The sequence below is a fragment of the Panthera pardus genome, unplaced genomic scaffold, assembly GCF_024362965.1.
Source record: "Panthera pardus isolate Hobbes unplaced genomic scaffold, ASM2436296v1 HiC_scaffold_25, whole genome shotgun sequence".
NCBI lineage: Eukaryota > Metazoa > Chordata > Mammalia > Carnivora > Felidae > Panthera > Panthera pardus.
Window position 1 is genome coordinate 27,884,480 of NW_026526821.1, and position 25,138 is coordinate 27,909,617.

Genomic DNA, 25,138 nt, shown 5'->3' on the forward strand with positions numbered 1-25,138 from the left:
TGATAGTGCTGCTATAAACATGGGAAGGCATACTCTTTCTTGCTTTGCCCCTTTCCCTCCAACCTCCTGGAGATACCAGCTCAGGGGCATCTTCTGGGAAGCCCACCTGCCACCAACCCCAGGCCGAATCCGGAGCCCTGAGCTCATTCTTCAGGGAACTTACCTGGTTGGACCACAGAGATGTCGGGTGACTCCATCAGCCTCGAGGTTTAAGCTCCTGGAGGGCGGGGGCAGAAGGGCCGTCCAGGATCCTTCAGAGGTGTTCTCAGAAAGTGGGAACTTTTTTTTTTTTAATGGTTTTTATTTTATTTTTGAGAGCAGCGTGCATGAGCAGGGGAGGGGCAGAGAGGGATGGGGGACAGAGGATCCGAAGCGCACTCCTCACTGACAGCAGCGAGCCCGATGCGGGGCTCAAACTCAGGAGTTGTGAGATCATGACCTGAGCGGAAGTCGGACGCTTAACTGACTGAGCCACCCAGGTGCTCAGAAAGTGGGAGCTTCTAGAGGCATTTATTGAGTGCTTGCTGTTTGCGGGTGCGGCGCTAAGCACGCGCACTTATCGGCTCAACCCTGGTTGAGAGATGTTCTCATTTGTGCCCATCATACAGAGGAGACTGTGGGAGCTGACTCACGCACCTTCACTTAAAGGCTGCTAATGTCCGAAGACCTCCAAGAACGGTGGGTGAAAGCAAAACCATGGTGGGGGGGGGGTCAGATGGAGGTGCCTTTTCCAAATGCTGGGTCACTTACCCCCTCACCTAGTTCCAGACAGAACGTACTAGCGTGGCTAACTCCGTAGTCTACGCATTCTTCCGCATCTCCTTTCTGTGTGCGGAATTAATCTTGGACCATTTTTCCGCATCAGTACAGAGAGATCCTATCCTTGCTCATTATCCATTCCAACATCCTTTCTGGGAGGCAACAATTGAAAACAACCCGAATGCCCTTGTAAGGGCAAATACAAATAATTGTCCCTCGTGCCAAAGAGGGAGACACCCCCTCTCCCTTTCCTTAGAGCATTTACTCTAGAAAACTTGTAAATTCTTTCCCTGCTCCTTTTAGGTGTACTCAAGTCTTTGAAAAAGCTGAATATGCCTCTAGCCAGTTTTACCACCCAGGATCACTTTTCTTACGGATGGGAGAGCATATCCAGAAGGTCAATGTCCCATCACCTAGTCTCTGGGGGAGGGTAGGAACCTAACATCAGCATTGGGCTCCAGGTTGCAAAATGCTTCCTCTTGTAAAGATAGAAATTAAAAAAAAATTTTTTTTAATGTCCATTTTTTGAGAGAGAGAGAGAGAGAGAGAGAGAGCAGGGGAGGGGAAGAGAGAGAGGGAGACACAGAATCCGAAGCAGGCTCCAGGCTCCGAGCTGTCAGCACAGAGCCCAACGCGGGGCTCGAACTCACAAACTGTGAGATCGTGACCTGAGCCGAAGTCGGACGCTCAACCGACTGAGCCACCCAGGTGTCCCAAGATAGGAATTTCTTTCTCCTGCACATAAAGACAGCTAGCCCAATTGCCAGGTGAATTCAGGAAGAATTGTGACAAACAGGGGCCATCTAGTACCCTTCCTTGAGGACTAGTTATCGTCTGAGAACATGGAGGTCGTAGGCTCGTATCTGCTGGAGGATATAAAAGGGTGGGGTTCCTGCCTTTGCAATCTCTTGGGCGGATTGTCTGATGTGCGCCACAGTCTGGTTTAATGTTTTTTCAGTAATATAACTGTTTTCTTTCTCTGCCACTTTTGTGGAGAGCTTTTCTGATTGGTGGGAGATTTTTAAATTAAAAAAAAAATTCCAGTTTTAGAGAGAGAGAGAGAGAGAGCGTGCATGGGTGGGAGAGAGAGAGAGAAAGAGAGAGAGAGAGAGAGAGAGAGAGAGAATCTCAAGCAGGCTCCACACTCAGCATGGAGCCTAATGGTGGGACTCGATTCCACGACCCTGGGATCATGACCTGAACCGAAATCAAGAGTCAGATCCTCAACCATCTGAGCCACCCAGGCATCGCAGTGGGAGATTTGGTTTCAAATGTTGTCTCCAGTACCTTCAAATGTCTTTCTACGGAGGACTGGTTGAATAAATTTGGTACCCCCACACGACGGGATATGATGTCATAGGAAAGAACCAGAACCCTCTCTCCATTTTCATTGTTGAGTGAAAGGTACAAGGGACACAGTAGTTTAGTACTTTTTCTGTAAAAAGACTCTGTATTTGCATTTGCATAATCTCTGCAAGAGTGAAAAAGAAAATAAAGTGCGCGTGTGTGTGTGTGTGTGTGTGTGTGTTGAGGGGAACCGGGGCAGATGAAGGAGAGGAGAGATGGAATTTTTTTGCTGAACATCATTTTATATTTTCTGACTTTTGAAACATGCGACTATATTATCTATTCAAAATAAATTAAAGGGAGGGCGGGTGGCAAGCAAGCAAACCACTGAAGAAAAGAAGTCCCAGGACCAGACATTCTCTAAGCCTTTGATTCTGTTCGTTTCTGAGCTTAGCCTTGACCTTAGAACTGAAAACTGATTATATTGATTTTAGAGGGCTGATCTTAGTTTAAAAGCAGGGAATGTCTCTCTAAAAAAAGAAAAAAGAAAACAAAATAATAATCGGGTAGCTGATGCATTCCTCCCCAGCTGAGAGAGCTGCTTCCCAGGGTTCTCGGGTCCAGTTCTCAGCCTTGGTGGCTGGGGGAGGGGATGGGACTCACTTGAGAGGTTTGGCATAGCCCCCCCACCCCCCCATCTCTATGCCTCCCAGAAGGTCACTTGCTTTCCAAGAAGCCGGACTTCTTGAGTCAGGAGCGGTGACGGGAAGGGGTATGTGGGGCACAGTGTCCATCCATATTGGGGACTGGGGAGTCAAGATGCCCCAAGATCCCACCATTAGCCAGGGGTCCTTTTACAAGCTCCTCTGTGAGAATAATAGGAAAAAGGATACCGGGCAGGGGTCGTCTCTCAACCCTCCTGGCCACTTCTCCCTTGTGTTGATGTGCACTTAACTTCCCTTGGGCATCAGGTCAGGACATGGCCAATGCTGGGTGCTTCTTCCCTTTATCCCTGTGCTCCGCCTGTGAGGTAGGTGCTATTTATCATGGTCCCCATTTTAGGAAACTGAGGCACAGAGAAATAAGTGACGTCACACCGCTTGTGAGGGCTGGCTCGCCCTCTCTGCTGTTCCCCTTCGGACACCCCTGAGCCTGCCTCGGGCCGGGTGCTGCAAATCCGCCGTCGCTCAAGAGCCCGCGGGAGTTCTGAAAAGGAACTGCAGGCACCGTGACCCAGCATTGGGGGCAGGGCTGTGCTTTGCATTTCCAGGCCCCGTGGGAGGCCCGTGGCTTTCTCCCCCGCTCCGGAGCGGAGTCTGCGTGGATGTGTAGGGACTCGGGCTCTGCCCCCCGGCTCCCCGCCCCTTGCCCTGTGGCCTGGGCTGCGTGCCTTGCCCAGGTTTCCAGTGTTAGTAACGGTAGCGGGTCAGGGTCATGTAACGGACCACGCCAGGGGTCCTAGGTGGGGCACTGCAGGCTGCAGAAGTCGGCGGACGAGAAGAACCTGAACACGTTGACCAGCGGGAACATGAGCACAGCCCCGAGGAGGGAGCCCAGCTGCACCGCCGCCCCACACCACAAGAGGGCGCTGCGGCTGCGGTCGCGCAGGATCACGCCCAGCATCACCTTGACGTAGCTCAGGCAGCCGATAAACAGCACCCAAGAGGCCACCTGTGGGTACAGGGCAGGGGAGATGCAGAGTGAAGGGGGCTTTGGGGGTGAGCCCCAGGGGAGAAGGGTGCTTGTAGGGCGACCTGGCGGGCCTAAGGGAACCCCAGGGAATAACCTCCGAGTTGAGTAGAGCCTTTGGGGGTGACCCTCTAGGGCTAAGGGGGCCCCCTGAGTTGACACCCATGCCCAGGGCAAAGGAGAACCCAATAGCATTTATGTCCCCCCATAACCAAGTCAAGGGCGTCTGGGAGAAGGCCACTGCTGGCAGACGCATGGCCGTCCACATGGAAGGGTGTGGCATTCAGGGGAGAGGCTGGACTGTCACCTTGGACCAGGCACCTCACCTTCCTAAGCCTCTGTTCCCAAATGAGAAGCATCCCTCCGCTGCCCAACCCCACCTGGGGCTTCCTCGGGGAGCAGGCCCAAAGCCTTTGGTCAGTGGAAAGGGCCTTGGCTAGGTGAGGGGGGGGTGGGCAGCTCCACAGGCCAGGTACTTACAATGAGGACTTCTCCACCCCAGTGGCCCTGCATGAGGGGGCAGGGGCTCATCACGGCCATGGCCATGTTGTAGGCCCCGAAGCCAGTCCCGAGCACTGTGAGGACGCCCAGGAATGGCAGAGACCTAGGGCAGAGTAGGGGAGAAGGATGTAAGAGGTGGCAAGCCCGGCCCCTGCCGCCTCCACCCCGGGGGGGGGGGGGGGGGGGGAGGGGGGAGGGTCAGCGTCTCCGGGGTTAGAGGTCAGATCCACGTGGAAACTTCCAGGCCACCTGGCTCAAGTGGGTCAGTGAGGTTCCTGAGGGGCAAGACTGGCCTAAGTCACCCTGAACGTTAACAGCAGGGGGAACAGAACGGACTCCGGTGCTACAGGGACCTGATCCGGATCCCATGTCCCACTGGAGCTGTAAGACTGGTCTCTGAGCCCGTCTCCTCCCCTAGGAGATGAGTGTCGCAGGCCTGTGGGGGCCTGTGGGGCAGAGTGTGCCGGGCCTGGCCCTGGGCCCCGCCCAGTATTTTATCTGCTGTCATTTCCTCCTGCAACATTCCCAACCTCAGCCAGGAAGCCCGGCCGACTAGAAGGTGGCTTTGATCACAGCACTGGCACAGCAGGGGGTGTTGTGAGACCTCAGCTGACCCCTTCCCTTCCGGCTTCATCTACCCTGGTCTACAACGTGAGGTTGGCCTGATCTAGAGGCCCTGGTGGCCTTCCAGGTAGGCTCCGGGTGTGACAACTGAGGACACCGTCCTTCGTTTGGGGTCGTCACCCCTGCGACCTCCCTGCCTACGCTCTTCAGGACACCAAGACCCGTCTGTGGTCCTGAGTGAGAGCGGAGGGTCTGCCTCTGCCTCTGAGGACACTTTCTGCTGGAAGATTCTTGGAGCCCCTGGCTTTCAGATTCGGTATTTCTAACATTCTGAGTGTCTCACATCCCGCAGATCTGTGGCTTCTGCTCCTGCTTCGTCAGAAATCTCCAGTCTCCCCGCCACAGTTGTAAGCCCTAAGGGAGGACATTCAGCTCTCTGGCAATCTGACCTTTTCTGACGATATTCTCATTCTCCCTTCTTCCTGGGCCGAGGGAGGTGGGTGTGAGCGGGTCGGAGAGGACCGCCAGGATGGGCAGGGCAGAGTGGTGGGTGGGAGGTTGTGGGACCCTGAAGTTCCCTGACTCCAAAGCCTGTGTCTCCTACCGGCGTCTGAACCCCCCACGGTGGAACCACCGAGGTTGCTTGACTAAATTTGGCAATCTCAGGCCCCAATCTAGACTGGCGTAATCTGCATTTTATCAATTTGCCTAGCCATTCTTCCAGAACTGCAGCTGTAAAGGAGCCAGCAGGAGCTGGAGGCAGGAGAACAGGGCTGAAATCCTGGGAATTAGACCCTTTCTCTGAGCCCCGGGGCTTCTATTTGTATATGGGAACCTCAGCTCCTGCCTGCCCATTCCTTCTCAATGGCCAATGTCAAGGCAAGTGAGCACTTACATTGGACCTGCCATGTGCAGGCACTGCTCTAAAATCTTTACAAAGTTAGCTTGTCTTATGCTCCCGGCCACCCTAGGAGGTAGAACTATTATCACCCCCATTTTCCAGATAAGTACCCTTGAGGCACAGGGAAGCGGAGTGACTTATCCAGGATCACAGAAGCTAGGACGTGACGGAGTTGGGATCTGAACCCAGGCAGTCAAGCCCTAGAAACCGTGTTCTTAACCACTACACGTAGATCCTGATAGGTGGGGTTTGGAATCCTGACTTCTGGAACGAAATCTGCCCCAACAAGAGTTCCCCAGGACCAGGTGGGACGGACCTGTGAGGCAGGAACATGGAGAGGAAGCAGGCAAGAGGGTTGGCCATGGAGCTGAGGGTGGCGGACAGGTGGTAGGCAATGGGGCCGTAGGACAGGCAGGAGTAGGTCTGCACGGAGGGCAGCACGCCGTTGGTGAGCGCGTTTACAAAGGCCACCAGGATGTAGATGAAGGTCAGGTGGGCTGGGTGGTGGGGGGCCGTTTTCTCCTCTGGATGCCCCTGGGCCTTGCTGTTGTCCCTTGGCCCGGGGGGGCCCAGGTCCTCCCCTTCCCGTGGCCGGATGGAGTGGAGGGTGACCTGGGAGGTGAGGAGGTCTTCTATGGAAGATTCCCTGGGTCTAGGCTGCCGCTGGAGGACAAAGAAAGCGGCCAGGCAGCAGGCCATCATGAAGGAGAGGAGGAGGAAGAAGACCAAAGGCGAGAAGTTGGCCGGCAGGTGGCGACTTTCCAGATGGACCGCGGAATGTGCCGTCCCGGCAAGGTCAGACGCAAAAGTGCTGTTAGCTCCCTGGGGAAAGACACAACAAGGCTCAGCCGGATCCGCGGGGGGTGTCAGGGCACAGGTAACAACAATATTAATAATAATGTACAATAAATAGCATGCATTGTTAATAAGGGATGAATGACATAACACATAGCTCCTAAGGTAATGATAATAAATGCTCACGAGCTCTGACGGCTCCCTGGGGACCAGCCCTCTGCCTGGGTCAGAACGGTCTGTGTTACCCGAGGGCCATAGGGAGTGCGTGGCAAAACCGGTCCACCTGAGTCCACTTGGTTCTTTCTGACTTAGGAGCTCCACCTTTTCCCACCCCACCGCCTGCCAAGGGCTGACAGCCACAGATGTGTTCTGAGGAGGGGCAGCGTCACCCAAAGTCGCCCTGTGGGAAGGTGGCCTGGTGTGGCCCAATCCCTCTCTCGCTTTTTCTTTTAAAGCTTTTAAGTCCTCTCCAGGCCCAGCGTGGGGCTCGAACTCACAACCCGGAGATCAGGAGTCGCGTGCCCTACCGACTGAGCCCGCCTGGCGCCCCACGGCCAAGTCGCTTTTCAAGAGATAACCTATGTACATCTAGATTTACGCGTGGGACATTTCAAACGTTTAAATGTCTTCAACCAAGTCAAACAGTCAAAGTCAAACGCTTGCAGGACACGGCCGCCTGGGGCCACTGGTCTGCGCCCGGTGATGAACTGCCGTGGTTTGGGCAACACCGGGTGGGTGCGTGTGAGGTGTCTAAGACCCAGGGGGAAACAAAGTCTGACTTGTGAAACAACACGAAGCCGTGGCTAAAGCCTACGGTTCTTGGCCCTGGCCGTACCTTAGCATCACCCGGGGAATTTTGAGGAAATACACGTTCACACAGTCCCAATTTTGCAAGCTGGAAACGCAAAACGCTCTGAAAGTGCGCTCCCCCGGGGCAGGTGATGCGAGAGCGCAGCCGGGTCAAGGACAGCGGTCTGCCCAGCATCTAGGAAGCACGAGCCCCCCGCGTGGCCCGGTCTGTGATCAGTCACAGAGCGCGGCCATGGGAAATGTCGGGTACCTGGGGGAAGACAGTCTTCCCGGTGGTCTCGGCGCTTGGGGTGGTTTCTAACGGCTTAGTGACATTGACACAGGTAGTGAGACCCGAGCCCTGGGCAAGAGCCACCAGCGCAGGCAGGAGGCCGCTGAGCCCTTCGCCCACGAAGAAGGTGGTGAGGTAGTGGGCGGGCAGCCGGCTCATGAAGGGCAGGAAGGTGACCGACGAGGTGCAGTCCACCAGGGCCAGGAAGAAGGTGAGGACCATGAAGGCGATGCTGTGGGGGCCGTCCAGCACCCAGGGAGTGACATTCCAGAGGAAGGCGAAGAGGGTGCAGGTGACGGTGCCCACGCCCAGCACGGTAAAGATGATGGGCACCTCCGAGAGGCAGCCAGGCTGGAAGTGATGGAGCAGGGTGACCAGGAGGGGGCCGATGTTGGCCAGCTGGATGATCACCGTGAGGTAGGAGGGGAGATACCACCCCTCGGGCAGCTCCGTCACCAGCAGGGGCAGCTCGACCCAGAGCCCGTTGATGGCCACCCAGGAGCCCAGCCCGAAGGTGCAGACCAGCAGGTGTATCAGGAGGGGCATGGTGATGTCCGCCCCGTGCCGAACGAAGCCGCCACCTCCCGGATCGGCCTGCGGCGGGGCTGCCGGAGAAAAACATCAGGTGAGCGAGACGTCAGGGTCGCCATCGGTGACGAGACAGTGCCGTGGAGCCCAGGTGTGTTTCCTGATCTCTCCCCTTCTCCTGAACAAGTTGGCTCTTCGTGATAGGAAAACGGACGCATTCTTTGATGGCTAACCTTTCCAGAGGGGAAAGCCTCCCTAACAGTGGCTCGTCATTCCAGAGACCGCCAGAGAGAAGTCGGACACATTGAATCGCACAGCTGCTGCATCAAAGCAAGCAAACAACAAACCAAGCACCCTCTTCAAAGAAAAAGGAAAGAAAAGAAAAAGAGAAAAGAAAAAAAAAGTGAATGGAGGACAGTGACCGTCCTGACCTCATCTTTGGAATGAGATGCAAATATGTTAATGAGTTAATGCCTCTTAAACAGTGCCTGGGGACCAGTAGGAGAGAAATGTTGATTGGGCCAGTCACCTCCTTTTACAGGTGGGCGGGGTCCGGGGAGGTGGGATTTGGAGCTCGTCCCCTGCAGCACTTGGCCTCCTAACCCCCATGGGAACCCAGGCCTGATCCCTCAGTCCCTCCCTCTTCACATGTCAGTCTTTCTTGTTCTTCTAGAAGGGGCAGAAGCGTCTCTGTGGCCATGCCTCACCCGGGGAAATTCCCCACACCTCAGCGGCTCCTTTCCGGGTTCCCACACACAGAATCTGACTCTCGGGCCCCAGATGAACTCTCTTCTTCCTTCCTCCACTGAGGGAAGCCAATCCTGGAGCAGAGGGCAGTCCGACCTGCTTTCCGTCTCACCCCACCACCTCCTTTCTGGAGGCCTGAGGCAGTTGGCTTAAGCTCTGGCCTCTCACCTGTTGAGGCCAACCTAACAGCCTGGAACAGGCCTGGCTCGAGGCAAGCCGAGAGGACCCACGGAGACAAGCTCCAGGCAGCTGTCGCCTGGAGAGGACCTCTCTCACAGGTCTCTTGTGCACAGCTTCTCGGCCGCTCACTCCCACCTGAGACCAGAATGTGGTCCAGGACGGGCAGGATCTCACTGCGACAAAGCTGCCCTACACCAACTCGGGCAGGATTCTGTCTACGATCGGTGAACCGATATGGAAGGACAAACAGGGAGAGGTTGAATGATACTCCGAGGCAAATGGCTGCTGCCTCCCATGAGTCCCTCTTCCTTTCTTCTTTTGTTGTTACAGAGACCAGATTTTTGGTTGGGCAAACAGCCACCAAGCTACAAGAGTACAGGGGTGCCTGGGTGGCTCAGTGGGTTGAGCGTCCGACTTCGGCTCAGGTCATGATCTCACGGTTCGTGGGTTCAAGCCCCGCGTCGGGCTCTGTGCTGACAGCTCCGAGCCTGGAGCCTGCTTCGGGTTCTGGGTCTCCCTCTCTCTCTGCCCCTCCCCTGCTCACACTCTGTCTCTCTCTCAAAAATAAATAAACGTGAGAAATTAAAAAACAAAAAGCTACAAGAGTATACTTCCCAGCCTCCCTTATAGCGGTGCATGGCCATCTAATCGAGGCCAGACCGATGAGGCTGTGAAGACTTTGAGAAGTCTCCTTAAAGATGAGGGGGTGTACCTTCCCGCTCTTCCTCCATCCTGCTGTCTGGAATTCGGGTGTGATGCCCAGAACTCCAGCAGCCGTTTTGCACCAAGAGGGATGGTGTGGGGGCTAGAGGGAGACTAGACTTCAAGACTTCATGGCACAAAGCTGCAAACCAGTCCTGTTCTGCCTGCCACTGAACTATTTTGTTTGTTCAGTGTTGTTTACATTGTAAGTAAGCTTTCATCTTGTTTAAACTACTCACATTATATATAGCAAAACAGTGGCCAAGCGGACAGACATAGATGTTCAAGGATATATCAGACTGGTTATAGTAGCCAGAAACTAACATTTATCTCCTTTATTCTGAATGTCCCAACTCAGAAGCTCAGGTCTTGCCCTAACGGGGATTTGATCAAAAACCAAAACCAAACATTAGTTGTTGAAATACACCTGAAAGAGGCATTGACAAGTTACGAGTAAACTCGGGGGCAGACATCTTCCAGAGAAATGCAAAGAGATGGATGAATGGAGGGAGAAAGAGAGAGAGAGAGAAAAAACAAAGAGCCTTAATATGGGATTTGATGCCAAGGGTATAAATTAAGCCGCTGAGTCATTTCATATTGATAGGTACCGCACTCCATAGCGGAGTCAAAACAGTAGCAAACGTCTGTATTCTGAGTAACATTCCCCCAGAGTCTCAAACACGCCAGGAGAAACGGACAAAAACAGTCAACGGTCGACGGCGCGGTGTTGATTCACTGCTCAAGGCCTTGACCGCAGAAGGTAGTGTAAAATAAACAAAGGATATAGAGGAGGCAATAAACGATATTTCTAATAAAGAGGAAGAAGTCAATAATTAAAGGGAGGAGGTGGATTTGCTAAAGAGAGATGGTTACTTGTATCATCTGAAAAGCTATTAAAATAACGAGAGAGTTCAGCAAGCTGTCCAGCTACACGTTCATTCACGCCTGTGGTTTTCCTGCATAGTCTGACTTGCTACGGTACTCCTTTGGGAAAAAGAAATAAAACTAGATCTCTTTCTTACTTCCTATTCCCGATGCCTGAAAAAGGAATTCCAGCCGGATCAAATATTTAAATAGTTTTTAAATGAGAAGTAGAATATTAAGTGTAAAATCACAAAATTCTATTCCTGAAATCATTATCACACTGTGTTGACTCACTTGGATTTAAATCTTTTTTAAAAAAAGTCGTTAAATATATATAGCAGGTATAAAATCAAATATATCGGTTTTTCCATTAAGGGCAAAAATCCACGAAATTCTATTCCTGAAATCATCATTGTACTGTATATTTAACTAACTTGGATTTAAAGAAAAAAATGTGTTAAAAAAAAGAATAAAGAAACCCAAAGAAAATATAGGCAGAGGGAACAGCTTGTGCAAATGTCCTGGGGCAGGAATGAGCCTGGGCCAGTGTGGCTGGAGCAGTGGGCTTGATGGGGAGATGAGGGCAGATAGGCAGGTAAGGAGCCTGAATTTCATTTATGTGCACTAGGTTCTATGCACTGAAAGACTGAATCCCTACACCCCAGAGCCGAGTTCTCTGGGTTCTGTAATTTGAGGGAAGTGATTTGGTCCCACAAGTCTCTTCTCTTGTCTAGAAAGCAGTTATGATGGTGGAATGGCCCAGCCTAACCCATCTCCTGCGTGGCTCTCCTGCCCTGGCCTACTTTCAGCACATACCGAGTGCCACATGCTCCTGGACCTGGGAGACACTGATGGGGGATGTGGCCATCAGTGAAATGAGTCAGGGGCGGAGTGGGGGAGAATGTCCTAGGCAGAGGGAACTGCACGTGCAGAGTACCCTGTTGTTTCAGAGTACTAAGGAGTGGCTCAGAGGGAGTATGCTGGGGAATTTTTTAAAAGTCCTTATCTCTCTTTTCTCTTTTTCTTATAGTGACCTTGCAGTGCGGTGCATTCATTCAACCAGTATTTACTGGGCACTTGCTGTGAAACACTGAGCAAGTCAGCAGTGATGAGGGCTGTGGGAGGGGAGCAGAGCTGGGAGGGCGGCATTCCTATCCGGGATTGTCAGGGGGAACATGAAGGAAATGTGAGAGTGAGCGCTGCCAGGGGAGAGTAGTGCAGGGGGCGGGAACAGCAAGTGCAAAGGCCCTGGGGTGGGGCCTCACCTGCCAGGTCCCAGCAACAGCTCTTGGTGTTGGGAGAACCAGGAGGCCAGTGTGGGAGGAGATGGGCAGGTCACACAGGGCCCTGGAGGCAAGAGTTTAGGTGTTTTCTCTGAGCCCAAGTCTCCCTTCCTGGGCAGAGGGAGGACCGGCTGTAATTTCGTTTTACCATAATCACGCTGGCTGTTGTGAAGAGAGTAATGTGGGGCCGGGGCAGGCATAGGAATGAGACCTGCAAAATAGGTTAATTATCAGGAAGCTGGTGGAGGAATCCAGGCAAAAAGAGACAGTAATGATAACAGTAATGAGAACTGTAACAACAGCCATCATCTACTGGCCAAGGGCTTTACACACACTCTCCATCAAATCCTCTCCACAATCCCGAGGTAGGCAGGATGATCACCCCCATTTCATAAATGAGTTAACCGTGGCTCAGAAGAGCAAAGTAATGTGCCCGGGGTCACTCAGCGGGGTCAGCTGGGAGCTGGGGTTTGAACCGAGGCACGTACTGACCGTCACGGCCTGAGCAGAGAGCCCCGGAGGCAGGGGGATCGTGAAGATGTGGCAGGGGCCACACTGAGCAGGATCCCTTTCCACTCACCCCCGGGCCTCCCCACCGCGTGGGCTGGGCCGGGGAGAAACGGAGGTGTGTGCCGGCCTGGGAGAACCTGAGACAGACTCCAAGGCCTAGATACTTCCTGGGGCCCCATCAGCGACTGTGGGAGAACAGAACCCCAAGGCTTTGAATGAGACTCTTCAGGCTCAGTCCGCTCCATGACACGTGGGCACACAGGTAGAGAAGCCAGGAGTGTCGTCCCCCCCCGCCCCCGAAGAGGTCTCTTTCCTTCAAAGTTTTGCAGCAGAAGATGAGAGTCCTAGGCCCAGGGGGGTGCAGGGGGTGGAGTGGGGGGCCAGTTGTACCCTCAGTGTGTGGCTGGGCCACCCTCTGCCCCACCAGGAGGGAAAGGCCCTGTCCGACCTTGACCATCGGGAGGCTCCGGTCCCGAACCCTCCCCGGCTCTCTGCTTTTGTGCCCTCCTCAGTTCAGTTGCGACGATTTATCTGTGTCTTATCTTTTGAGTGCCGACCTCTCCCACTGTAGTATAATCTTTGTGTGAGCAGGGCCCTGTCTCTCTCCCAGTGCCAAGGTGGCCACCTAGTTTGCCAAGGGCTGGGTCGACAGCCTGCCTCAGCCATGCGGGTTGAGTCCACCTGGCTGGCCTGGGCCATGCCAGCTGGCAGTGTGGGCATGGTCTACACCCGCTCCTGGACAGGGGTCTGAGTCAGTGTTGTCCCAGAGTCCTCGGTGACCCCCGCCTGGGGCCCGGGCCCGCCCTCATGAGAGAGGTGGGGAGGTTGTCCGGGCTGGAGCAGGATGGGTTTGAGAGGACAGAGCAGGGAGAGAAAGAACCAAAGCTAGAACCAAAATGGGCAGAAAGAGAGACAGAGAGACGGAGAGACAGAGAGACAGAGGCGGGGCAAAAGGAGGAGGTGGGGCGGAGAGGGCAGGGGGCGGGAGGGGAGGCGATGGAAAGTAGGGGAGTAGCAGGGTGTGCTGGAACCCTGGCCTGGCTCAGCCACCGCCCTCACCCCCTCACTAACGTCCACATGTATCAAGGGGCCTTCTCCAACTCAATGTTCCCATCTCACAGATGCGGGGAAACTGAGGCCCAGAGAGGAGGCGGTGCTTGCCCACACCGTGTCCCCCCCCCCCCCCCATCTCAGGTTGTGGTGGGCGACCGGGCCTGTGCTCACCCGCTGGGTGTCCTCAGGCCAGCTGCTCACCCTCTCTGGGGCCTGGTTTCTGCATCTAGGAAAGGGGGCAGGGATGGGCCTGTTCTGCGGGTCTTGGCTGACAGGGAGGAAGGGAGGAGATAATGGGAGCCCAGCAGGCCTGGCTGGCAGAGACTTCCAGCTCCCTTCCTCCTCCTCCTCCTCCTCCTCCTCCTCCTTCTCCTCGGGGCCTCCCACGAGGCTGACCTTGGTCAAGCAGCCTCCCCGCCGTGCTCATCCCAACCCCCAGCCCTCCTGCCAGGCTGGTGAGGCTCCAGCCCAACCTGGCAGGAATGGCCGTCTAGACTTCCCCAGCGGCGTGTTCATGCAGCCGGGCAGAGGTCGGTGGGGGGCCCAGTCTTTTGGCCCGGGGAGGAGGGGGCTGGAGCCCACCGGGCGTCCCAGCTGGGCTCCCGGCTCCGACGGACCGCAGAGGGAGAGGCCCTTGGTCCCTCCTATCCCTCTGGCCTCCAACCCAGGAGTCTGAAACTGGGGGTGGGGGTGGGGGTGGGGGTGGGGGGGTGGGTGGGAAGCTACAGGCCACTGGCTGTCCCCAGATAAGTGCCCCCCACTCCCCCCCGCTCAGGGCCCCGTGTCAGCCGGCCCTCGGTAGAGGCAGCCGTGCCCTCAGAGGCCCGAGCCGCCCAGTTTCTGCCGGCTTACCTGCAGGTCCCGGTCCCAAGTGACTCTGCCTGGGAGGGGCGGAGGCGGCCGGGTTAGTATTAACCTGCCCCGCCCAGCCCAGCGGAGGGGGAGGGGCGGGGGGCGGGGCTGTCGGCTGCACCAAGAGCCTACTGTGTGTCTGGAGCCCGGCCCGGCCACCCCGATCCTGAAGATCCCGATGACCCCGCGGGCGCAGCAAAGGGCTCACATTCTCGGGCGCTTACCGCCATCCACATTTTACCAGGGTTGACCCCGAGAAGGCAGAAGACCTGCCCAGGCTGCCTCTGGCCTTGCCCCAGGGCCACCATAATTCCTGTCACTCCAGGGGCAGGGCTCCCTGGAGCCCAAACTCCTGGTGCGAATAGTGGAGTTTAAGCAAGTCACTTGGAAAGTGGGGGTGTTAACAGCGCCCTCCTCATGGGGCAGAAATCCTGACAGGCAGTGTGTGCCAGGCACCGAGCTTGACATGAATCCGTGTATCTACTCTTCACAGCCTTTTTTTTTGGGGGGGGGGGGGGGGCTACTATCGCAATCCCACTTTACAGATGAGGAAACAGAGGCCCCGAGAAGTCAAGAGCCGCGGCAAAATAACGACCGACAAATAACCGCTCTGTCACATTGCAGTCGTTCATATCTGATGAAACCTTTCAGGAATCCTAGGTCGCGGGCAGGCAATGCTTTTATTTCCTACTTTACAGGTGGGGAAGCTGAGACTCCAAAGAGGTTCAGCGACTGGCTCAAGGTGTCCTGGCTGGTAAGCGTGAGGTCATATTCGAACCCAACTCACACGGCCCGATGCCTGGAGTGGGGGGTGGGGCCGGGTGGGGTGGGGAACGCATCGCCCAGGGCTTGGGGCTTGTACATTTGTTCATGGCCTGTTGACTTCTGCTGGGAATTCTGACCTGCTTTTTGCTGTGTTCTCGGAGACATTCAATTTCTCAAGAGAGCAATCCCTCTCCAGGCAAAAGCTTGGGAGGAGAGGTGAGCAGACCCCCCCTCCCCCTCTCGGCTGGCAGGGGCTAAAGAACCATTTGGGTTGCGAGGACACAAGAATGTGCTTCCTGGGGGGGCCTCCACCGGGACCCCCGGCAGGGAGGCTGCTCCTGTCCCCTCCTCTGATGCTCCTTTCTGACTCCAGCCATTCTCCCTTCAGTTGGATCCACATCCCTGCTGGTGTGGTTTCACTTCCTGCCACATCATCGGGGCCTCTTAGGGTACTTTTGTTTTCCATTTAAAAATATCTTCAGGGGCACCTGGGTGGCTCAGTCGGTTTAAGCGTCCGACTTCCGCTCAGGTCACATCTCGCAGTCTGTGAGTTCACGCCCCGCGTCGGGCTCTGTGCTGACGGCTCAGAGCCTGGAGCCTGCTTCAGATTCTGTGTGTGTGTCTCTCTCTCTCTCCCCCTCCCCCGCTTGTGCTCTGTCTCTCAAAAATAAATAAATGTTAAAAACAAATTTAAAAATGTCTATATTATCAACCCTCAAGGACTCCCTGCTTGCTCACTAAATTAAGAAAAATGCCTAAGCCTCACATTTCTGTCCCTTCTCAGCCGGGACCAATAAACCTTGACAATTTTATCACTTGCCCTTTCTTATATGTAGCCAGAACTGCTTACCATTCTCTAAGTATTTATAGTACATCGAAGCCACCAAAATTTCCATATGAATTCTTCTATTAGAATACCCTTTCTGTCCCATCTCTGGCACAATCCTATCTGTAATTTCAAACCCAATCTCAAATGTTACCTCCTCCAAAGAAACCTTTCCAGATACCTGTTTCTAATATAACCACTATACATTGGGAGCTTAATAAATGTTTGTTGCATATGTAGCCAGGGCACGGGGGTGCAAAACAGATCCAGTTCTGCCACACGGGCTGTTGATAAAATCCAGAGGCAGAGAGGACGAGTAGAGGTGAAACAAGAAAGGAATTGATTTCAGCAAGGCCAACACCGGAAAGACAGAGGACGAATGTGTCAAAGACAGTTTCCAAAGTGCCGAAAATACTTCCAGGTCTATATGAGGAAGGTGCGGGACAAAGGGGGGTGGGTCCCTGCAGGTGGGCAGTGAAGGTCAAATCGCTCCTCCTCCTGCTAGCTCAGGGTGTCCTTGTGGCTTGAGGGGACAGTTTCTGTTCCCAGCAGGGGATGCTCTGCCCACCTGGCAGAGACCAGCTGGAAAGAACCCTAGTGAAAAGTCTGAGGTCAGGACGGAGACAACTGAAGCCCTCTTTCACGTGCACGAATGGATGAACCCCAACCAAAATATTCTCCCTTTCCTTGTCATCTCCAGATATTTTTACAGCCTCTGTTGTTTAATTAAGACTGTTATTGGGGCGCCTGGGTGGCTCAGTCAGTTTAGCATCCGACTTCAGCTCAGGTCATGATCTCATGGTTTGTGAGATCGAGCCCGGAGTCAGGCTCTGTGCTGACAGCTCAGAGCCCGGCTCCTGCTTCGGATTCTGTGAATTCCTCTCTCTCTGCCCCTCCCCCCACGCATGTGTGCACGCGCTCTCCCTCTCTCTCAAAAATAAACAAACTTAAAAAAAAAAAAAAGACTTACTATTATCGGGGCACCTGGGTGGCTCAGTCAGTTGTGCTTCCGACTTCGGCTCAGGTCACGATCTCACGGTTTGTGAGTTCGACCCCCTGTTGGGCTCTGTGCTGACAGTGTGGAGCCTACTTGAGATTCTGTCTCTCCTTCTCTGCCCCTCCCCACTCTCCTCCTCTCAAAATAAATAAGTAAACTTAAAAAACAAAAAAAGACTGGTAGTATCTTTTGTGGGAGCAATTTTAGGTTTATGGGAAAACGTCCCACCCGCATTCTTTACAGACTGGGGCATACGGCCGACTGCTTTCTGAGGCTTGCCTTTTCTAAGTATCTCAGAGATCTTGCTATAGCCTGCACATCCAGACCCTCATTCAGTGGCTTCAGTCACTGAGCAACTTTTATTAAGTGCCAGTGAAACCGGCGCTTTCCAATAAAGTCTCCGCTTCTGATCTGAAAACAAGGCTAAGTTATTGTTGTCCTGCGTTCAGAGTAGCTAGAGGGAAGCGAACTGTAACCCAAAGCCTGTTTCTTTCCACAACAGACTGCCTGCTTCTAAAGGGCAATTAGCCTAGGGAATATACCATGGGGCCTTGTCACCGCCTCTCATAGATGAACTCTCTCTGACGCGCAACTCACAAGACATTTGTGTAAGTGGCTTTCCACGCACTGAGCGGCCCGCGACCTAAGGAGCGTCCTGATGGACTGCGCCTGCGCGGATCAACAACGCCCTCAACTTTACCTCCCCCTTTGTAGCTTCCAATCACATTGGTCCAGGCTCTCCCTAAAATCCGGGAAAGCCTCAAGACCCCTTTTTCAGGGCAGGCAGATTTGAGATCCCACCCCCACTCCCATCTCCCTGTTAGGTGGCCTTGCAAATTAAAATTTTCTTCACTGCAAACCCGGTCTCCGTGTTCGGCTTGGGGGCCCACAGGGCCCTGGTTCCCTCATTCGGTTACACCAACAATGTCAGGCACTGGGAGAGATGCTTGGGACATAAAATTGAACAGAGGAGACAGACGAAGCCCTGGTCTTTGGAGAGCTGACCTTCTAGTGAAGCGAAGGGACAATAAATGTAGGAAGTGAGGACATTAGTTAGTGTGTTAGTCCGTAGGGAAAAAAAGAGGGCGAGGGGAACCCGGAGTGGCGAATCCGGGCAGGCTTCGGAGTGGGGGGAGCCAGCAGAGGCACCCTGAGAGGGACAGAGTCCCAGGCTGGGGAAGGACAGGCCTACAGGTGTTCCATTATCCGACTGCCCCAGGACGAATTTGGCCCACCCCCGTTGCTGGGCCCCTGTCGTTTGCTGCGGCCGCAAACACTGCCAATACCTGCAGAATCCGCTCCCAGCAGTGAACTACAACGTGCTCAGAGAGAGATCGTCCAGTTCATTGCCTTCCAAAGGCGCTGCACGAGGACCACGAGTTTCCCACAAAGAGCTGCCCTCCGGGGCTCGTCAAACGTGTACATTCTTCTGGCAGGTCACAAGGGCGCTCACATTCCACGAGGAGCCTTTCCAGAGCGGAGATCAGCTAATCCGCCACCGGGCCCCCAGGGCAGGCGCGGGAAGGTTCACGCCTAGGTGGTGGGTGGGCAGGGCTTCCAGAACCGGTTCGTGGGGTGAATGGATGAGGGGGTTGGAGGCGCCGCTGCAGTTACCCACGGGAGCCACCAGAGGGCGCAGGGTGCTACAACCTCCGAAGATGAACCTGCCTGGGGCATCTGAGGAATTAGGACCTTCTCTCCGGGGGGTGCGCGGGGCGTACGTGCCGGGGAGGTGGAAGGAAGGAGAGCGGGGGGAAAGGAGACGTAGGCTTCGAGGGGATTAGAGAGAGGAGCTTCTGAGAGTGCCTCTAAAGCAATCTGCTCTCTGTAAGGGCCAGTCGCGTGGCGCAGCCCCATCAGAGTGAATACGATCTCTTAACTGTGAATTGAATTCAAGAGCCCAGAACAGAGAGGAGAAAAGAGCCACAGGATAAATACGGTATGAGTCCATCTGTGGAAAAATTTTTTTCCACAAATAAATGCCACATATTCATTAGGGGTGTGTGTGTGTGTGTGTGTGTGTGTGTGTGTGTGTGTGTGGTGTTTATCACATATACATCCATAGGAAAAAATCTAGAAGCGTGAATTTCAAATTGGCAGCAATGGTTGCCTTTGGAATGGTGTGTGTGTGGAGGGGGTCAGGGAATGGGAAGGGTGATGGGGGGGTGATCAAAGAGGAGTTTAGCTTTAACTGAAATATTTTAACTTTCTAGGGGTCTAAACCCTGTTAGTTGTGTAACCTAACATTAAAAAATTACTTAAAAAAAAGAAAAATGAAGAAAAAGAACTGAAAGAAACCTCGAATGCCATTCTGTGTTGCATTAATAGAGGTCTTACCTGCAGCTCAAGGGAGGTGATGGCCTCCTCTGTTCTCAGAGCACATCTGGGACCTCTTTTCTCTCTCCTCGGCTCTGTCCTGTGTGAAGAACAGGGAGAACCCAAGTGGAGGAAATTGTGGTGGCATCTGAATGGGGGCACATAGGTGAGCGTGCCCTTTACTCAAGCCGGAGTAACTGGGCTGGGAGAGGTATGTGTGACAGATGCTTTCTTGGTAACAGATTTCTGGAAGGTGCTCAGGGCAGGATTCCAGGAGTGAAGGATGGTGGAAATTCCAGCCCGGGTGGAGTAGAGAGTTCCTACCAGGAATACCGAGGATGGCCTCCCAGCATCCTGTGGGAGGGTATGGGGGAGTCCCTGAAAGACGCCTTCAGTTCTGGAAAACGATAGCTGGGAGGCCAGAAGGAGTGGGCGGGCTGAGATTCTTTCTCCCTTTATTTGCTTTTTCTCTTTCAGTAACTGCTGATTGAGATCGGCTCTGTTCCATGCGCTGGGGATACCGCAAGGAGCGTGGTCTCTAAAATGGAGGTGCTATCTTCTCTCCCAACTCCTTTTTGCTCCCACACGGCACATACTGATCCCTTAGCAGATCCAGAATCGGGCCACTCTGTACCCCTCCACTGCCACCGCCCCCATCCAGCCCCTTCGTGTCCTGCGTGGCTGTCGCAGTAGTCTCTTCGCCAGCACTCTCCGCTCCAGCCATACTGGTCTTCTTGCCAACCCTTCAGGTGGCAAACCTATTCCCTGCCTCAGGGCCTTTGCACTTGCCCTCTTTCCCCAGGTAGCCCCATGGCCCCTCCCTCACTTTATTCAGGTGTCTGCTCAATCTCACCCTTCAGAGGTGACCCTAAATTAGAATTGTCTGGTCACCACCACTCTCTAGCTCCTCGTGCCTCGATAGCTTTGCTAACTGTGCCCTTGATGGTGTGTTATGTGTTCGTTGACTCATCTTGCTTTGTGTCTATTTCCCACCAGTGTCAGCTCAGCAGTGGGGGGGGGGGGGGGGGGGGGACTGTGTCTGTTTTGTTCACAGTGGAGGTCCTGGTGCCTAATTTGTGCCTGGCATGTGGAAGGAACTTGGAAGATATTTGTTGACTGGCTGAATGGAAGGGGAGGTCTTAAGGAGAGCACTTCGCTGGTTTGGGGGTGAGTGAGAGGGACGGGCTGACAGGGACATTGAGGTTCCTGCTTGAACAGGGAGAGAGGATCCCCTGGCCCCGAGCTGGGGAGACTGGGGCCGTACTGATGCAGGGGGCACAGCTAGGGACGGGAGAGCCCTCTCCACGGGCTGGAGGCTCCCGGCCTGCACTGACTTCCTCACACAGAGACCTCACGCTGCCGGGGACGCGTCCCCTGCCCTCTGCCTCTGACCCTGACTTGCTGAGGGCCAGACATCAGCTTCTGACTCTTTTGGTGCACTGGGCCTCCTTCTCTGCCCTCTTCCTTCTGTAGGATTATATGTCTTGGGTCCTTAAGAAGAGTACAGGCCCCCAAAGCAGGGGACCCAGGTCAGGCCTGGGCCTCAGTTTCCCAGCCAGTCCAATGGGGTAGATGGTGCAAGAGAGCAGGTGCCTAGGCCCAGATCGAAAGGGTGAGATGGGGCTGCGTCCTTCTGTCCATTCCCCAGTCCAGACACTGGCAGACTGGTCTGGCCTCTCGGGGCTCGGGGACAGCGAAGCCTTTGGCCTCCTGCCTGGCCCCCAACCTGAGAGTCGGTGTCCTGGGGAAGGGGCGCAGAGCCCCCAGTGGCCGAATCCATGAGAGCACCAGACGCAGCACTGGGGCAGAGACTCAGGGTGTCCCAGGGGAAGGGGCCCCACAGGGGGAGGGACTGCCCAGGGGCCCACACACAGACCCGGTTTTCCCAGTCCAGAATGTTCTCCTAGCTTGCCTTCCAGCCTTCTCAATTCACGTTCACAGCTGTGGCCACACCCAGGGGCTGCCCTCGTGTTTTTCTTTCAGTGGTTTACGCTGAACTACGTCGAGTAATTTTAGACACACAGAAAAACAGAGGATAACATTATGAACTGTATATCCGACATCCCGATGAACTCTGGCGTTTTCCGTAATGCTTCCTCCATTTCTTTTCGAGGTGGTTTAATGTGAATTATAGAGATCATGAATCATCCCCTCCAATACTTAAGTTTGCATCTCTAAAAAAAGAAGGCCACTTCCTTGTATAACAAAGGAGCGCGGTTTCACTCCAAAATATTAATATTTCTCTCAAAGGGCTGGTAGGGAGGCATGGGGCCGGACAGGAGAGTGGCCCCTTCCCAAGGCTCCAGAAGGTTCCAGGGAAGAAACTGGTATTCCCACACTGATGCAGTGGGAAGAGCACTGGACAGGGAGCCCGGACGGTGTGGGCCTGTCCTCGCTCTGATTTGGGTCTCTTGTGTTTCTGTCTGTAAAACGGGGTAAGGAGTAATGCCACGACAGGGCCCCTGCATCGCTCCCCACCACCCCACCACCCCTCCAGGGCCTGTGTGACCTCTGTGACCCGGCTTCCCACCTCCAATCTCTTTCTGTCCTCCTCCTGTTTTCTGGTGAGTTCCCCACTGCTCACTCTTTGGGTTTCAACCCAGAGGCCGCCTCCTCCTAGAAGCCTGCCCTGACCCCCGGCTTGGGTTCAGGGCCTCATCAGGCTTGGGTTCAGGGCCTCATCAGAACCTCACAGATGACTCAGAACAGTGACCCCTGTGGCTTCTCAGTCTCCCCCACCAGCCGTGGGCCTGGAAAACTGAGGCAATTTGTCTTGTTCACCACAGTGCCCCCAGCCCCTACGTCAGTGTCTGGCCCGCACCGTAACTTTGTCGAGTGAACAAGTGGTTATTGTCACATTTTCCGCTCCAATCTGTCTGCCTCTTTCGGGGGGCCTCGGTGGGGGTGTTCGGTCCTTCCTTCCTCTCCTTCCCACCCCCCTCCCTTCACTCACAAATATTTATGGAGCCCCTACTATGTGCCAGGCGGTGTTCTAGGCATGGGAGATACAGGCCAGGCCCCCTGCCCTTGTGGAACCGAGGCGAGCAAACCCAAGAAAACAAATACATAAAATAATCTCAGGTGTTGCGCACGGCGAGTGAGGCAAACCAGAGCTGTTGAAGGGGTGTTCGAGGGCCCGGCTGTGAAGGTACCATGTCTCAGAGCCGGAGGCGTGGGTGACGGGGAGCTGGCCGGGGAAGCACTGGGGGACGTCCCAGTGCTGGTCCCTTTGCCCAACCTCTCCCCCCTTTTCCCCCAGCCCCTGACAACCACCGCTCTATTCTGTTTCTGTGAATTCAGTTTTTGTGATTCCTCCTATAAGCGAGATCACCCATGGTCTTTCTCCGTCTGAATTACTTCACTTAGCCAAATGCCCTTCTGGTCCATCCCTGTTGTCACACGTGGCGGGCCTTCCTTCTTCCTCGGGCTGAGGAATATTGCATTCTGTCTCTTTCCTTCTCACGTTTTCGTCACCTATTCGTCAGTCGCTGGCACTTAGGTTGTTTCCATGGCTTCCATGGCTTCCATGGCTTTTGTAAGTCGCGCTTCCATGAACGTCGGGGGTGCCGATCGGTCTTTGAGCTTCTGATTTCATTTTCTTCGGCCACACGCCAGGAGGTGACACAGCCGGGGCACGTGCTGGTTCTGTTTTTGGCAGAAAAGGAACCTCCGCGCTCTTTTCCATAGTGGCTCACACCGATTTACGATTGCACCAGCAGCCCGCAAAGGTTCCCGTTTCTCCACAGCCGTGCCAGCGTTTGGTGTCTCTTGTCTTTTTGGTAATAGCTATTTCGACAGGTGTGCAGCGATATCTCATCGTGGTTTTGACTTGCGGTTGCCTGATGATGAGTGATGGTTGAGCACCTTTTCATGTACTTGTTGGCCAACTGGGTGTCTTCTTTGGAAAAATGTCTACACAAATACTCTTTTTTTTAATGTTTATTTATTTTGGAGAGAGAGAGCGAGAGAGCGAGAGCAAGGGAGGAGCAGAGAGAGAGGGAGACACAGAATCCAAAGCAGGCTCCAGGCTCTGAGCTGTCAGCCCAGAGCCCGACGCGGGGCTCGAACTCACGGACCGCGAGATCATGACCTGAGCGGAAGTCGGATGCCTAACTGACTCAGCCACCCAGGCGCCCCTACTCTGTGTATTTTTCAATTGGATTTTTTTGTCTGCTATTGTGTTGTAGGAGTTCTTTATATTTTTTGGATATTAACCCTTTATCAGATACGTGTTTACAAATATTTTCTCCCATCCCAAAGGCTGCCTTTTCATTTTATTATTTTTACTTTATTGTATTTATTATATCATTAATTCCAGTTAGTTAACATACAGTGCTGTGTTAGTTTCAGGTGTGCAATATAGCGATTCAACACGTCCATACAACACCCGGTCCTCATCACAAGTGTGCTCCTTAATCCCCAGCCCCTAGGTCCCCCATTCCCCTACCCCCTTCCCTCTGGTAACCATCAATTTGTTCTCTATAGTCAAGAGTCTGTTTCTTGGTTTGCCTCTCTCTCTTTCTTTTTCCCTTTGCTCCTTTGTTTTGTTTCTTCAATTCCACACGTAAACTCAATGGTATTTGTCTTTCTCTGACTTTGTTGCTTAACATTATACTCTCTAGCTCCGTGCGTGTCATTGCAAATGGCAAGATTTAATTCTTTTTTTTATGGCTGAGTAATATTCCATTGTATATATAGCCCACGTCTTTATCCATTCGCCTATCGATGGACACTTGAGCTGCTGCCTTTTCATTGTGTTGGTTTTCCCTTTTGCTTTGTAGAAGCTTTTTAGTTGGACGTGGTCCTTATTTGTTGATTTTTGCTTTTGTTGCCTGTGTTTTTGTTGTCACATCTGTTTTGTTAAGTTTATTTATTTATTTTGAGAGAAAGAGTGAGCATGAACAGGGGAGGGGCCGAGAGAGAGCGAGCACAAGAGAGAATCCCAAGCAGGCTCCACGCTGTCAGCATGGAGCCCGACCTGAGGCTCGAACTCACAAACCTCGAGATCATGACCTGAGCCGAAATCAAGAGCTGGACGCTTAACCGACTGAGTCACCCAGACGCCCCTGTTGTCATATCTGAATAATCATTGCCAAGACCAATGTCAAGGAGTTTTCCCCTGTGTTTCCTTCTAGGAGTTTTATGGTTTCAGGTCCTAGGTTTAAGCCTTTAATCAATTTCCAGTGAATTTTTGTGAGTGGTGTAAGGCGAGTGGTCTAATTTCATGCGTTGCATGTGAATATTCAGTTTTCCCAACACCATGTGTTGAAGAGACTGTCTTTCCTCATTGAGTATCCCTGGCTCTTTTGTCAAGTATCATTTGGCCATATTTGCGTGGATTTATTTCTGGGCCCTTGATTGTTTTCCTACCGGTATCAGATCAGTTTGATCACTATAGCTTTGCAATACTGATTTATGGTGTTAAAAGATCTGCCTGAGCTGGGGGAGGACAGATAGGGGGAGAGACAGCAGGAGTGGCCCAGGTCTGACGCAGCCTCCAGGCAGAGATGGGTCAGCTGAGCCCATTTCATGCCCAGTCCTGGTGTGAGGGGTCTGAGGTGTGCGCTGAGGATGGGCCTGGGGCTTCGGGTGTCTGGACATCCGTGGGTGTCTGGACCTGTGGGATGGACCTCAGCAAGAGGGAAAGGAGGGCGGGGTTTGTGCAGTGGCGGCAGGCTCATTTGCATTTGATTTGCATGTGGAGTGGAGGGGTCTTGTTGAAAGCTGGAAAGGCCTGCACCAGTCCCTTGGGTGGAGGGGCTTGGGTGTTACATTTCCACAAAGATTCTGTCTCCGGGCCACGACCTTCCAGTTCAGGAGGGGCCCTACTTCTCCACCTGCCTCTGGCCTGGCCCTGCCATCTGGGGTTGGGACAAAGGCCCCTCACCCTCTGAACCTTTTTTCCCCTGTAGAATCCCATCTGTCAGGCCCAGCCTCT

General features: G+C 53.8%; 2 protein-coding genes across 6 annotated transcripts in view; one reads left to right on the forward strand and one right to left on the reverse strand.

Moving 5' to 3' along the window:
- The window catches only part of FAM110A (family with sequence similarity 110 member A), a 134,421-nt gene that overhangs the window by 87,432 nt on the left and 21,851 nt on the right, over positions 1–25,138 (forward strand). Inside the window, exon 1 of one of the 3 annotated variants that reach the window (XM_019458915.2) lies at positions 18,728–18,823. The exons of the other annotated variants lie outside the window; for them this stretch is intronic. The gene's annotated coding sequence lies outside the window, so the exon portion shown is untranslated. Of the gene's footprint in view, positions 1–18,727; positions 18,824–25,138 lie in introns of those variants that run through there. 3 annotated transcript variants of the gene reach the window in all.
- On the reverse strand, positions 1,299–19,348 carry SLC52A3 (solute carrier family 52 member 3). 3 transcript variants are annotated; one of them, XM_019458912.2, is made up of 6 exons: positions 19,222–19,348; positions 13,616–13,712; positions 7,557–8,182; positions 6,018–6,523; positions 4,216–4,339; positions 1,299–3,717 (listed from the first exon to the last, which is right to left on the reverse strand). In XM_019458912.2, exons 3-6 carry the CDS (start codon positions 8,121–8,123, stop codon positions 3,505–3,507), a joined length of 1,410 nt encoding a protein of 469 aa, XP_019314457.2. In that variant the 5' UTR covers positions 8,124–8,182; positions 13,616–13,712; positions 19,222–19,348; the 3' UTR covers positions 1,299–3,504. The 3 variants fall into 3 exon arrangements, with proteins under 3 accessions (XP_019314457.2, XP_019314456.2, XP_019314455.2); XM_019458911.2 differs by lacking the exon at positions 19,222–19,348 and adding an exon at positions 14,297–14,318; XM_019458910.2 differs by lacking the exon at positions 19,222–19,348 and having other exon boundaries at positions 13,616–13,800.